Genomic DNA, 15000 nt, shown 5'->3' with positions numbered 1-15000 from the left:
CCTACATAATCTTCGTGCGATGCCTGTCTCTCGCGGCCTCATACATTATTCATTTTCTATCAAGGCGTTATTCATGAATGCACACAGCACCCAGGCACAGGTTGTACATTTCACCCGGCGGCTCCTGAGGGCAGCGGCCATTCACGTCCGACTCTTTGACCTCACGTATTGCGACGATTGATTTTGGGCGGATATGAAGCTTTCAGTCTCTGTCTCTGTCTCTCTCTGTCTCTCTCTCCGTTCATGCATTGGGAATTACCTGGAATAGTTGGGCGATTGCTCACAGTTCTCTCTCTCTCTCTCTCTCTCTCTCTCTCTCTCTCTCGGTGGGTCTGTAAACGTGCACACACACACACACACATATATATATATATATATATATATATATATATATATATATATATATATATATATATATATATATATACATATATATATATATGTGTGTATATATATATATATATATATATATATATATATATATATATATATATATATACATACATGTTTATGTATATACATGTATATATATATTTATACATACATGTATATACATACATATTTTGTATATACACACACACATATATATATATGTATATATGTGTTTGTGTGTGTATTCCTAGGATAAAGATTACAAATGCAGTTCGTCAAATATTCGCAAAGTAAATTCGCATATTGCAGCCAATATGAAGAGCCGATAAATTCACCGCTGAATTCTCACTATCTCTACATGAAAAGAAAAGGAATCTGGATGTTGGCATTTCTCACGAGATATTCGAATGAAATGATCATACTAAGGTATATGGCACGACCTGATATTTGTTTGTTAAATTTCCTCAGTTGCATCCCTGTCAATGGAAATGGAATAATGATGAAGATCTAAAACGTCAGGTGCTTTTAGCAATGGTTCGGGAGATGAAAAGCTTCTCTGGGTGCAGAACAGCTTTGATGTTTGTGATAACTTGGAAATTGATACAGCGAGCAAGGAATTTTGAAACAGCCTTTGCTCTCTCTCTCTCTCTCTCTCTCTCTCTCTCTCTCTCTCTCTCTCTCTTTGTATATATATATATATTATATATGTATTTATCTATAATTATTTATATATATATACACACACACACACACACATATATATATATATATATATATATATATATATATATATATATATATATATATATATATAATCACATAGATATAAAGTGGGCAATTGAAGATTAAAGACTAGGTATCAAGCATCAGCGTATAGCTAATACTAAAATTAGAAAAAGCAAAGCATCAGTGCAAAAATAAAAAGACTATATTCTTAATATATTGATTTATCTGTCTGTCTGTCTGTCTGTCTGTCTCTCTCTCTCTCTCTCTCTCTCTCTCTCTCTCTCTCTCTCTCTCTCTCTCTCTCCACACACACAACACACCTTCAGAAAATCACAGTTTGATCGTCCGAAAACCTACCTGCGATATTTACTCATCTTTTTCCCTCATCACGATCCTAACGTAAGCATAAACTCTCAAACCTCATCATCTCCCCCCCCCCACAACCAAAACCCTCCCTTTCGAACATCTGCAGAGACCTCTGCATGAAACGTATTTCACACCCGAAAATTTTCATATAATTCCGGCAACCCGGGTGGCGTTTGCATGTGTACGTGTCTGATGACTTCAGCAAGGCTGGCTAGCTGGTTCTGGATCCTCGTAGAAAACGGAATCGGTAAAAAAAACGGGATTCGAATGAGAGAGAGAGAGAGAGAGAGTGATATTAATGAATGTCACAAGGTGGGGGGGATTGTCGAATTATGAATGATTACGAATGATGGAGTTGTAAATGATCTCGATTATTGATGAAGAAGGGTCTATCTAAAGATTGGTGGGGATAAAGATTTATCGAGGGTTAGGACAATAAAAGGATTTCTTTATAAGGGTTTTATTTTACAGTTATATGTCGCCTGATATACGCATTCAGATGACTTTATATATCCTGGCATATTCCTTCAGATGTTTGTTGGTTTTCTCTCTCTCTCTCTCTCTCTCTCTCTCTCTCATACATACATATACTTATATGCATATACATACATACATATACACACACACACATATATATATATATATATATATATATATATATATATATATATATATATATATATATATATATAAACATTATATAAGTATATGTGTATACATACATATATAAAAAATATATATATACATATACATTTATACATGCATATGTATACACATACATTATATATTTATGCATATAAGTCTTTTTTATTTTCATTACCACCTAATACACAAGTTTCTATTTAACCTTATCAAAGTCAATTCTCCAAAAGATCCTCTTTCATTCCCCTTCACTCCACACTGCATCCACCTTTCATTTCCTATCTCTACTCCATTTCTCTTCAACTCCGGAGAACCTCCTATTATTTGCATCCGAAGAGAGAGAGAGAGAGAGAGAGAGAGAGAGAGAGAGAGAGAGAGAGAGAGAGAGAGAGAGAGAGAAAAGGAAAATGAGACGGAGAGAAGGACTCAGGCAAATTTGATTAGAACGCGGTTCAGATCGACCGCTCCTTTCCTCTCTTCTTTCCTCTTCAGCCGAAGTGTTTATTCGGATAACGCATGATTAGGTTTCGATAATGGGAGAGAGAGAGAAGGAGAGAGAGAGAAGGAGAGAGAGAGAGAGAGAGAGAGAGAGAGGGTAGGGGGTGGGAATCCTCCGTACTTATGCCGATGACTTTGTTCCGGCAGAATTGCATTGCCTTTGTCGAATCGCTCTTAGGCGTTGGAAGTTTTTGTCGGAGGGCGGCTTCGTCTCTGTTAATGGGAGCGTGTGTGTGTGTCCGTGTGTGTGTTTGTGTGTATGCGTGTGTGTGTGTATTTGAATGCTTGTTTGTGTTTTAATTTCCGAGCGCGAGTCTTCAAGAAGTTTTGCCAGTAATGATATGCACGAGAGATTCCTTTTGATTTGTCTATTTCAGTTGAGACTTTGCATCTGTTATCACTGGGCGGTTTTATACAAAATTCGTCAATAATAGTACAAAATAAAACCATCATTATCTGTCTAGTTATATGCCTCAAATATATATATATATATATATATATATATATATATATATATAGATAGATATATATATATATATATATATATATATATATATATATATATATATATATATATATATATATATATATATATATATATATATATATATATATATATATATATATATATATATATATATATCCCATTTTCTCCCTTCATACAATCAGCCAAATCATCCTTGCGTTTTGATTGCCAGAGCTCATGTTTTGAGATCTCCAATTTTATTCTATTCTCTCCATTAACAAAAACGAATGCTAGCAAGAATCATCAAAGTATTGCGTATTTTTCTTGTTATTCTTGCAGATTTTTGCATGTAGCGATTTCCTAGATAAAATATGCAGGTCCTAGGCATTACTGATTCTCTCAGGTTAATATTCCCATTGCTTTTTAGTTTTGTGTAAAAGAAAACTAATGTGGCGACTTTGTCTGTCCGTCCGTACTTTTTCTGTCCGCCCTCAGATCTTAAAAACTACTGAGGCCAGAGGGCTGTGAACTGGTATGTTGATCATCCACCCTCCAGTCATCAAACATACCAAATTGCAGCCCTCTAGCCTGAGTAGTTTTTATTTTATTTCAGGTTAAAGTGAGCCATAATCGTGCGTCTGGCAACTATATAGGCCAGGTCACCACCGACTCGTGGTTAAAATTTCATAGGCCGCGGCTCATACAGCATTATACAGAGACCACCGAAAGATAGATCTGTTTTCGGTGGCCTTGATTACACGCTGTACAGAAAACTCGACTGCGCCGCATGTTTTACTTGTTTGTAATGGATCTCATTCTGAAATGGTTTCAACAAAATAAGACGGACGCGTTCTCTGACTGGCTATTGATTCGAGAGAAATTTCAACTTAGCACCTTTAAAAGAAGGATTAAAAACCTTCATGCAGTAATTCCCTGCAATATGTTTACGACAATCCCAAAAACTATTATTTTTATTATTATTAATCATAAGATGATCCGTACCCACCACAGGGGCCATTGACTTGAAATTCCATCTTCCAAAGAATGTTATTATTATTATATTATCAATCATAAGATGAACCCTATTCATATGGAACAAGCCCACCACAGGGGTCAGTGATTTGAAATTCCAGCTTCCAAAGAATATTATGGTGTTCATTAGAAAGAAGTAACAGAAGGTAATGGGAGGTACAGAAAGAAATCGCTCATTATTAAAAGGTGTTAAAAAATTAATAAACAGATAAGAATGCGAGTAAATTACTGAAATACAAGAAAATAAGAAAATTATGAAGATGGTGGTGATGATGACATGAGTTGAAGGACTCGTCCCTCAGAGGTCGTCCTCAGAAGTCGTCCTAAAAAATCGTCCTCAAAAGACGACCTCAGAAGTCGTCCTCAAAAGAAGACCTCAAAAGTCGTCCTCAGAAGTCGACCTCAAAAAGTCTCCCTCAAATGTCGACCTAAAAAATCTTCCTTAAAAGTCGACCTTAAAAGTCGACCTCAAATGTCGACCTACAAAGTCTTCCTTAAAAGTCGACCTCAGAAGTCGTCCTCAAAAGTCGACCTCAAAAGTCGACCTGAAAAGTCGTCCTCAAAAGTCGACCTCAAAGGCCGCCCTCAAAGGTCGCCCTCAAATGTCGACCTGAAAAGTCGACCTGAAAAGTCGTCTTTAAAAGTCGTCCTCAGAAGTCGTCCTCAAAAGGTCGACCGGAAAAGCCGACCTGAAAAGTCGTCATCAAAAGTCGTCCTCAGAAGTCGTCCTCAAAAAGTTGTCCTCGAAAAATAGGCCCTCAAAAAGTCGTCCTCAAAAGTCGACCTGAAAAATCGACCTGAAAAGTCGTCCTCAGAAGGTCGTCCTAAAAAAAAGTCGTCCTGCCGTCTTCCTGAGGTTTAACCCAAGCAATGTTTTGTGCCTTTCATGACTGACACTTAATTAACACAGAGTTTATTTGTCGACTTCCCCGAGAAACCCAGTTTACAAGGTCTGAAAAGGCTCCTCGTCTCATATTTTATCTGGGAGGGCAGGATGTAAGTCATCAGGATGTGAGGATTTTACGTTGTGGCTAAATAAGTTTCTTGGTGATTTTTTTTACGCTCAGCCCCGAGTATGAATCTCTGTGTGTTTGCTTGTCAAAGCTTCAGAAAAGGATTATACTTCTTCCAAAGTGTGAATATGGGGTCTGCTGGTAAGTGGACCGCTTTTACGTTGTGGCTAAATAAATTCTTTGACGATTTTTTACGCTCAGCTCAGAGTATGAATCTCTGTGGCTTTTCAAGGTTTCCTAAAATGATTATCCTCCGTCCAACATTATTATTATTATTATTATTATTATTATTATTATTATTATTATTATTATTATTATTATTATTATTATTATTATTATTAAGAAAATGAACCCTATTTATACAGAACAAGCCTACAGGGACCATTGACTTGAAATTCCAGAATTGAGGTCTGCTTGTCAATGCCCCTTAAATCATCTGCCTCTGAAAGCGTCGCAGAAAAACGTTTGGCTTTTAATGCACTGGGGAAAGATGACCACAGGTCAATTAGAAAGGGAAGTCGCCCTGACAGCCGCCGACCATATGTTACCTCTAACGACTTACTCCCGCTACCAGGAGGCGCTTTTTTTGGACTTTTGTGGTAACATACGAACTTGGCGGTCTATTATTTTTCCCTGCCGTGTGCTACGCGCGTTCTACATTTTTTTATAGCTAAATATTACTTTACCTTTAACCCGAAACAAAATATTACCAGGGTAATAATGAGCTTCTCATCTTTGCATTTCTGGAACCAACGCATTGAAAGTTTCGTGTAGACAAACATCCACATACTCACACACACACACATACACACACACACACACACACACACATATGTATAACTGAATCACGAAAATATGGAACGTGATGAATATATAAATAAAGATAAAATCCACGAAGGAAACGGAAACACTGGAGTGCTGCGAGGCCTTTCGACAATAGTCCTTTACTTAGCAGAGTCTGCTAAGTAAAGGACTAGTGTCGAAGGGCCTCCCAGCACTCCAGTGTTTCCGTTTCCTTCGTGGATTTTATCTTTACACACACACACACACACACACACACACACACACACATATATATATATATATATATATATATATATATATATATATATATGTATATATATTATACATCATGTGGATGCTACATATAAGTCATTCTGTTTTTCGTTTTCTATTATTTTGAATTATTTGCATTTTCGTATTGTCAAAAATATGTTTATTCGTGAGCTTAAGGCCCCTCTTCATCAGACATGTAAGAAGGGGCATGATGTACAAATAAAAAGGGCCTTGTATCTGTAAATGAAATGTATTGCATGTAACAAATGCTTTCTTGGGAACATCGATGTCAGGACTGAAAGAGGAGAGCTAATTTAGAAGCATCAATAACGTACAGGTTTTCGCACAGAGAAAGGACTGTAGGACATTTCTGCAACATCAGTGCCAAAGTAGATATGGACAAGCATTGCAGTCTGCAGAACTTTTCTGTTACCTTAGTACCTACACAAAGGAGTTATGAAGTATTTAGACAACACAAAGGAAAAACTCGCACAAAGCATCCTTGATCAAATGGAAAGAGACATGGCCAAGCATTGCAGTTTGTAGAACCTTTCTGTTACCTCAGTGAATAGACAAAGTAGATAATGAATTCATATTGAGACCCTAGGAAGGGAAAACTCACATAAAGCATCCGTGATCAAATGGAAATTGATCCTGGATGACTGGTCAGTGTTATATTTTATTAGTGGCCAGAACAACAAGTAAAGAATGCGCCGAAGTTTTTTCGGCACAATCGAGTTTTCTATACAGCTACAGGGTATAATCAAGACCACCGAAAATAGACCTATCTTTTGGTGGGCTCGGTATAATGCTGTATGAGCCGCAGCCCATGAAACTTTAACCGCGGCTGAGGCTAGAGGGTTGCAGTTAGGTATACATGATGACTGGAGGGTGGGTGATCAACATAAGAATTTGCAGCCCTCTAGCCTCAGTAGTTTTTAAGATCTGAGGGCGGACAGAAAAATTGCGGACAGAAAAAAGTGCAGACAGAATAAAGTGCGGACGGACAGACAAAGCCGCCACAATAGTTTTCTTTTGCATAAAACTAAACATTCGAGACACGTAAGACAATGAAATAAAATCTGAAGAGTTGTACGTAAACATTAATCACATTTATGAATGAATTACTGAGCGCATATTGTATTACACATTATAGAGTGAATGAGATTTGTATATCTTAGAGGATTAAACAGACTATGAATTCAAGAATTTCTTAATCAGGACACTCTGGACGTCACGATGACAAGGCGGGATGGTAGAGAAGCAGTCAAGAGAGCGAAGAAAAGGAACACAAAAGCATAACACGAAAAAAGGATGTTCAGGAGAGAATGAATGGAATGGAAGAGAATGAGAGAGAGAGAGAAGAGACCCTCATCAGACGTCTAGACCGTTGAAGACAAAACCTGGCATTAAATATTGATGAAGATGATTCCTTACAGAGCTTCTCTCTCTCTCTCTCTCTCTCTCTCTCTCTCTCTCTCTCTCTCTCTCTATATATATATATATATATATATATATATTATATAAATATATGTATGTATATACATATATATGTATATGATATATATATATATATATATATATATATATATATATATATATATATATATATATATATTTATATATATATATATATATATATATATATATATATATATATATATTATATATATGAATATATATACATATATATATATATATATATATATATATATATATACATACATATACATATACATATATATATATACATCTCAGTATGTATGTACGTACGAATTTACACCGAGCATACAAACATACAACAGCATTCAGTCAGATTTATAACCGGGTAATACAAATAAGGATATTCATAATAATTCATTTTTATAGCCCAATCTCCTCCCTCTCTCTCTCTCTCTCTCTCTCTCTCTCTCTCTCTCTCTCTCTCTCTCTCATTTAAATCTACGGGCAAAAGAACAGCGGGGAAAATGATTCCAGGGAAATTATTTATATTTTTTGTCATTTATAACTGTCAGTTAGTTCAATTATGCCTGATGAAGGAGAGGGGGGACGGGGGCCAGTTTTCGTTTATTTATGAGATGGGTCGAGCCATCGTTCATTCTATGATTTGTTGCAAGTAGATCCCTGCTGGCTGCTGCTGCATGGTGAAATCCGACTTTTCATTAGCCACTGTCTGTCTGTCTGTCTGTCTGTCTGTCTGTCTCTCTCTCTCTCTCTCTCTCTCTCTCTCTCTCTCTCTCTCTCTCTCTCTCTCTCTCCAGTGATACATTAAAGCAACAAAAATCCTTTATAACAATTTAATTATTACAAGTATAAATATTATCTTCAGGCCACTAATTTCCAGGTTCTGTCTGTCTGTCTGTCTGTCTCTCTCTCTCTCTCTCTCTCTCTCGTGATACACCAGCACAATAAAAAATTGTACGACAATATCACACTCAAGTATAAACATATCTTCAGGGCAACAGATTCGAGGTCGAAGAAGAAGAAGAAGATGAAGAATCTAGAACATACAACATATCTGAAATGCGTATTTATTTACCAATCAAACAAGCTTCACTTTCTAAGCTTTATATGTCCCCAACAGGCAGCTTTTCAACACAGATATATCCCTGCCTACACAAATATTGGCACTGCACGTATAACATCCAAACACCGTAGGTTTATATCGCTTCCCTTCGAGAAAGGCGACGACTTGGTTCGATAAACATCGCGCATCTGGGGAATCACAAATATTGTGGAAAAGGAATAAGGAATATTTTTTTCTCTGTCACTCGTATGATTTTAGATCTTTGAAAACTCTTGGGGGCAGAACAAAATGGCGACGTTTCTTTTATATAGGATCTCTTGGTCGGCGCGTGGTTATGCTTCACAATTTACGAAAATGGATGAAAATTCTTAAATTTGGGTGAATCACAATTTATGAAACTGGATTAAAATCCTCCTTAAATTTGGGAGAATTCCAATTTATGAAAATGGATTAAAATCTCCTTAAATCTGGGTAAATCATAATTTATGAAACTGGATTAAAAATCCTTAAATTTGGAGGAATTCCCATTTGTGAAACTGGATTAAAATCCTTCTTAAATTTGGGTGAATCACAATTTATGAAAAAGGATTAAAATCCTTAAATTTGGTAGAATTCCAGTTTATGTAACTGGATTAAAATCCTCCTTAGATTTGGGTGAATCACAATTTGTGAAACTGGCTTAAAAAACCTCTAATTTGGGTGAATCACAATTTATGAAACTGGATTAAAAATCCTTAAATTTGGGTGAATCACAATTTATGAAACTGGATAAAAAAAACCTCCTTAGATTTGGGTGAATCACAATTTATGAAAATGGAGTAAAATCCTTAAATTTGGGTGAATCACAATTTATGAAAATGAATTAAAAGGATTAAATTTGGGTGAATCACAATTTATGAAAATTTGGGTAAATCATAATTTATGAAAATGGATTAAAATCCTTAAATTTGGGTGAATCACAATTTATGAAACTGGATTAAAATCCTCCTTAAATTTGGGTGAATTCCAATTTATGAAACTGGATTAAAATCCTCCTTAAATTTGGGTGAATTCCAGTTTATGAAACTGGATTAAAATCATCCTCAAATTTGTGTGAATCACAATTTATGGAACTGGATTAAAATCCTTAAATTTGGGTGAATCATAATTTACGAAACTGGATTAAAATCATCCTTAATTTTGGGAGAATCACAATTTACGAAACTGGATTAAAATCCTCCTCAAATCTGGGTGAATCACAATTTATGAAACTGGATTAAAATCCTTAAATTTAGGTGATTCACAATTTATGAAACCTCTGCATAGAATCTTGTCCATGATAATTCTTGGTGGTGTTAAATTCTACTTTCATTCTCAATTAAACTAACTATTAATTACATAAAATTCGCGTGTTGCTCTGGTATCCACTTCGGAATGTTTAGGTTTTTGTAATTTTTCCTGCAATGAGAAGTGGAGGTAGTTGTATGCATATATATATATATATATATATATATATATATATATATATATATAATGTAAATGATTAAAATACAAAAATACTGTAACTAGCAATTATTTAGCAAAAGTTCTAATATGTTATTTATTATTATTATTATTATTATTATTATTATTATTATTATTATTATTATTATTGCCTTATTTAACTTAGAATATTACTCCCTTCTATTACCCTGGTACTTCTCCAAGGAGAGAGACTGAGCAATATTGTTTATATATATTAAGATATTTTTCAATTTTAATATATATCGATTACTTCATCAATAGCAATTTTCCATTGGCGTTTTCAAATTGCCATTAAAAAAATGTATAAAAATTCGAATCAGCGGACACGAATAAATAGATATCGATAACTATAATATCTGTAATTATTGTTAAATAATAAGCATGAAATGCCCTAATAATTTCATTAGGTGTTCCATTTAGCGTCTCTCCCCCCATATAGACGAAGCATATGATAAACAGTTATAGGGGTAATTACCATTACAAGTTTTATTATTAAAACTCTTCTTTTTTTTGTAGTTACAAGGGTGACCGGATAGACAACACAAAGGACACTCGCAGGCAGTGGGGATATATATAAATAAATATATATATATATATATATATATATATATATATATATATATATATATATATATATATATATATATACATACATATATACATTATATATATATATACATATACCTACATACATATATATATATATATATATATATATACATACATACATACATGCATACACACACATATATATACACACACACAACACCCACACAAACACCCACACAATTAACACAAACTAAACACAACGTGATAACACCTCCTTAGTAATTACTCCTTTACCTCCGACGAAGAAAACGCCGACGAAGCAGCAGAAGCAGCACCAGCAGTAGAAGGTCAGGGACAAGGACATCATTTTAGGCGCCATCTAATTAAGGACCTTCCCAAAAAATGGTCTGAAGGGCGTTTGCGGCGGAAGAGTGGGTGTTAATTGGTCGTCAGCGACCAACTCAGGCTTTTAGGTGGGTTATAATATTTTTAGGGACTCCCTTCGTAGCTGTCGTCGAAGTTTTTAGCCTTTCAAGTCTTAAAAAGTCTTGATTGGGGATAAGTCCTTTGCTGGTTGAGTCTTTAAAACACGAGTGATGTTTTTTTCTAAGACTTTTTATTATTCTTTAAGACTTTACGTCAGCCTTTCAGTCTTACAAAGTCTTGAAGGGAATGAGGTCTATGCTTGTTGTTACTAAAAACACACGTGTTAAGCTCTCCTATAAGTCTGAATTTAAAACAAAAATCAGGCTGTTATTTTGTTTTCCTCGAGAACGGGGCTAGACTTTACGTTAGCCTTTCAAGTCTTAAAAAGCCTTGATGGGGATAAGGTCTATGCTGGTTGATAAACACCCACACACACAAACACACGTGTGAAAGTTCTAGAAGTCTAAATAAAAAAAAAATCAGACTTGGTTATAATGTCTACCTTGAAACAGAGCTGGACTTTACTTTAGCCTTTCAGTCAGAAAAAGTCCCGAAGGGGATAAGTTCTATGCTGGTTGTTACTAACACGTGTGAAGTAGATTTCCTACAAGTCTAAGAAAAAAAATAAGCCTTATTGTATTTTATTAGTCTTGAGAACGGTGCAGACTTTACGTTAGCCTTTCAGTCTTACAAAGTCTTGAAGGGGGATAAGGTCTATGCTGGTTGATAAACACACACGTGTGAAGTTCTAAAAGTCTAAGATAAAAAACCGGACTTTCTATTAGTTTCTGTTAGTTTCTCAGCCTCGAAATCGGGGACAGACTTATTTCACCTGAGTACCTGAGTACTTAATTGTTTTCCCGAATGCTTATCTGGACTTTAACACTAAGTACAAAGGCAATCCAGGCTATTGTTTATTGTTTATGCACTCCAGTAAGTTTGTTTTTTCCTTTCTTCACTCTAAATAGACAAGAGATGCAGAGAACATACAGTGGCTTACGAGTACTGTAAATGCTCTATCTTCAAGCCTGTCTTTATAAGGATAACACTTTTGCCTTTACTAATACCAAAAGTAACGATTCCTTTAAGCGATAAAGTTGTACAATTTATTTTTTAGTTTATACGTTCATCTACTGACTTCATTTGCAGTGTGCAAATATCATATTCCCGTCAAAGAAGGTAAACATCGCATTAAGCTCTTTCACGAAATAGTTCAGCTATTCAAATTTCATACAGACCATCCATCATTTAGGGTACATAAGCCATCTACGGGTTTTCTCCTGAGCAAACATGTACTAAATTTCCACTGTTTAAGCTTCTTCGTTACTTGTTTCTTCTCCTTTTATATTTAAAGTGTTTTCTTCTTTATCTATCCAAGGACAGCTTGATCCTTGACAAGAGATAAATTAGAATTAGGACACAAATAACCACACGTTTGTCGAGTTTGGTTGGAAAGGGGAATAAAATGTTTTCGACTGAGCGGCGAGGAAAAACACGCACAACCATTCGCTTTCAGCTTTCGAACGGCACTGGCTAGGTGGCTGGCTGGCTGGCTGGCTGGCTGCTATTCCAGAGGCGCCCTCCTCTGCGTTCAGATGGCTCTGCTTCCAGTCTGGCAGCGGGCTGGAAAGTGGCATGGTTGCCAGATGCTTCTTCTTCTTCTTCTTTTTCTTCTTCTTCTTCCGCCGTCAAAAGAGGCTTTCAGATCGAGTTTCCTCATACGTTTCCCCAGCTTTTCCTATTTTTTTTTCCCGGCAACTTTTGCCAGAATTGACACACCTGGTTGCTTCCATGTTTATAGTTGACTCGTATATATGGGGCTGTTTTTTTGTTGTCGTTTTACTCCGTGCCTTCTGTTCCGCACATTTAAATTTCCCTTACGTCGATCGTATAAACACTAGCAGAAGTTAAACTTTAATATCTGCGTGTTTTATTCATTCTTATTCACTTACTTGACCATAAAATCTATTAAAATATCTTAGCATACCTTCCAGTAATCTTTCAGTCTCATTTGATTACTTGACTAAACGACTATTAAAATATCTTAACATATCTTCAGAGAATCTTTCTTTCACATTTACTTACTTGACTAAAATCTATCAAAATATCTTAACATACCTTTGAATAATCATTCACTCTGATTTGCTTACTTGACCATAAAAATTATTAAAATATCTTAGCACATCTTCATATTTTCAAATTTTCCCTTATGTGCCAACCGAATGCGCAGGAGATACGAATGAAATTTCCCCCCTACGTGGGCAGATTTTTTGATTAGAGCCCCAAAGGGTTCCAGATTTTAATCTTTTTAATCAGCTCTTTCTCAGTCATCCTCAGATGGAACTAGCTTAACAATTCTGGATTTTACAGATTTCAATGAAAGCTCAAAAATGGAATTGGCATTTTTATAGTTTTGCCACAAAGGTGAACAATTTGTGCACAATAACAGAATGATTGGTTTAAGATACCCTGTTGGATTATTAAAAAAAAATGGGATTTAGTCTCTCTCTCTCTCTCTCTCTCTCTCTCTCTCTCTCTCTCTCTCTCTCTCTCTCTCTCCTTACATTCCCTTTCCTTATATCAGCAGGAATTTTCCAATTACAGAATCAATGTAAGAGAATAGTCTATACGTATTGAGCAGCTCTCTCTCTCTCTCTCTCTCTCTCTCTCTCTCTCTCTCTCTCTCTCTCTCTCTCTCTCTCTTGTTGTGCACGTTTGCTGACTGTTGATGTGGAAATAATATTAAATGCCCTAACAGTGTATGCCAACGTTAAGCTAGATGTGAGTGTAGCTGTTGGTAAACATATCAATAACGTATTCATATAGTTTCTACCATTTTAAAAATATATTTCTTCTTCATTTCAACTCCGAGTTTGTATTGCTATATCAGAGGTAAAGAGTAGGTTGATGTAAATGAAATATTCAGAAAATAGGAATAAACTATTATACAAATTATTTAAATTTGACTCTTTACTTTGCAAGCCTTCGCAGATATTAGTGAGTAAAAGGCTTTTGCTATTTTACAAAAAATTCAGTTTCCCGAATTTATTGTAGAAGTTATGATCAAAAGACAGTACAACTGAAATGCAAGTAAGTAATTTCTCTAAAGTTAAAACTTGCAAGAACAGATGTCATCGGAAACTATCTTCAGAGTGGTGACAAGTTACTTCTAATTTTCTCGATTATTTTTTAGTATTTTTTATAGCATGTGGCTCTTTGTTTTTACTTAAATTCTGTGCTTGAATGAAGTGGGCGTTTCAAGCACTGCCCGACAGATCAATGGTCTTAAAAATTTTACGGCATTCCTTCAGATATTTTTAGCTTGGCATAACCATGGAAAAGATTTAGTGTATACACATTTATGAAACATGCAAGCCTGGATTCCTAGGAGAAGGCGGGACCACTGAATACATAGAAAAAACTATACTATAAAATACAAAGAATAATGAAGACCTGATTATCAAAACAATTATTTTACCGTTTGTGCCTGCAGTTCCAGAATCAGTTATTATTATTATTATTATTATTATTATTATTATTATTATTATTATTATTATTATTATTATTATTATTTTGTATAAAGTCCGCAATAATTTATAAATAGAATGTGAGACTTTATAAAAATGTATAAAAAGCTTTTGAACCCTGTCCTGGGTTCATCTTCAGGACAGGGTTCGAAAGCTTATTATACATTCTATCGATATATTATTGTGGACCTTATACGAAATTACCCCTGTTCTCGGCATTGAGAGTTCTACACTATTATTATTATTATTATTATTATTATTATTATTATTATTATTATTATTATTATTATTATTATT

At 35.0% G+C, this 15000-nt stretch overlaps 1 protein-coding gene across 6 annotated transcripts in view; it reads right to left on the bottom strand.

Moving 5' to 3' along the window:
- Positions 1 to 15000, bottom strand: part of LOC136848271 (uncharacterized) — a 163231-nt gene that overhangs the window by 30940 nt on the left and 117291 nt on the right. Inside the window, exon 1 of one of the 6 annotated variants that reach the window (XM_067120656.1) lies at positions 11045 to 13027. The exons of the other annotated variants lie outside the window; for them this stretch is intronic. Coding sequence (XP_066976757.1) covers positions 11045 to 11129 — 85 coding nt within the window. The 5' untranslated portion in view covers positions 11130 to 13027. Of the gene's footprint in view, positions 1 to 11044; positions 13028 to 15000 lie in introns of those variants that run through there. 6 annotated transcript variants of the gene reach the window in all.

Source organism: Macrobrachium rosenbergii, chromosome 18, assembly GCF_040412425.1.
Source record: "Macrobrachium rosenbergii isolate ZJJX-2024 chromosome 18, ASM4041242v1, whole genome shotgun sequence".
Taxonomy (NCBI): Eukaryota; Metazoa; Arthropoda; class Malacostraca; order Decapoda; family Palaemonidae; genus Macrobrachium; species Macrobrachium rosenbergii.
The sequence above is the reverse complement of the archived record's forward strand: the minus strand, read 5'-3'. Positions and strand labels throughout refer to the sequence as shown.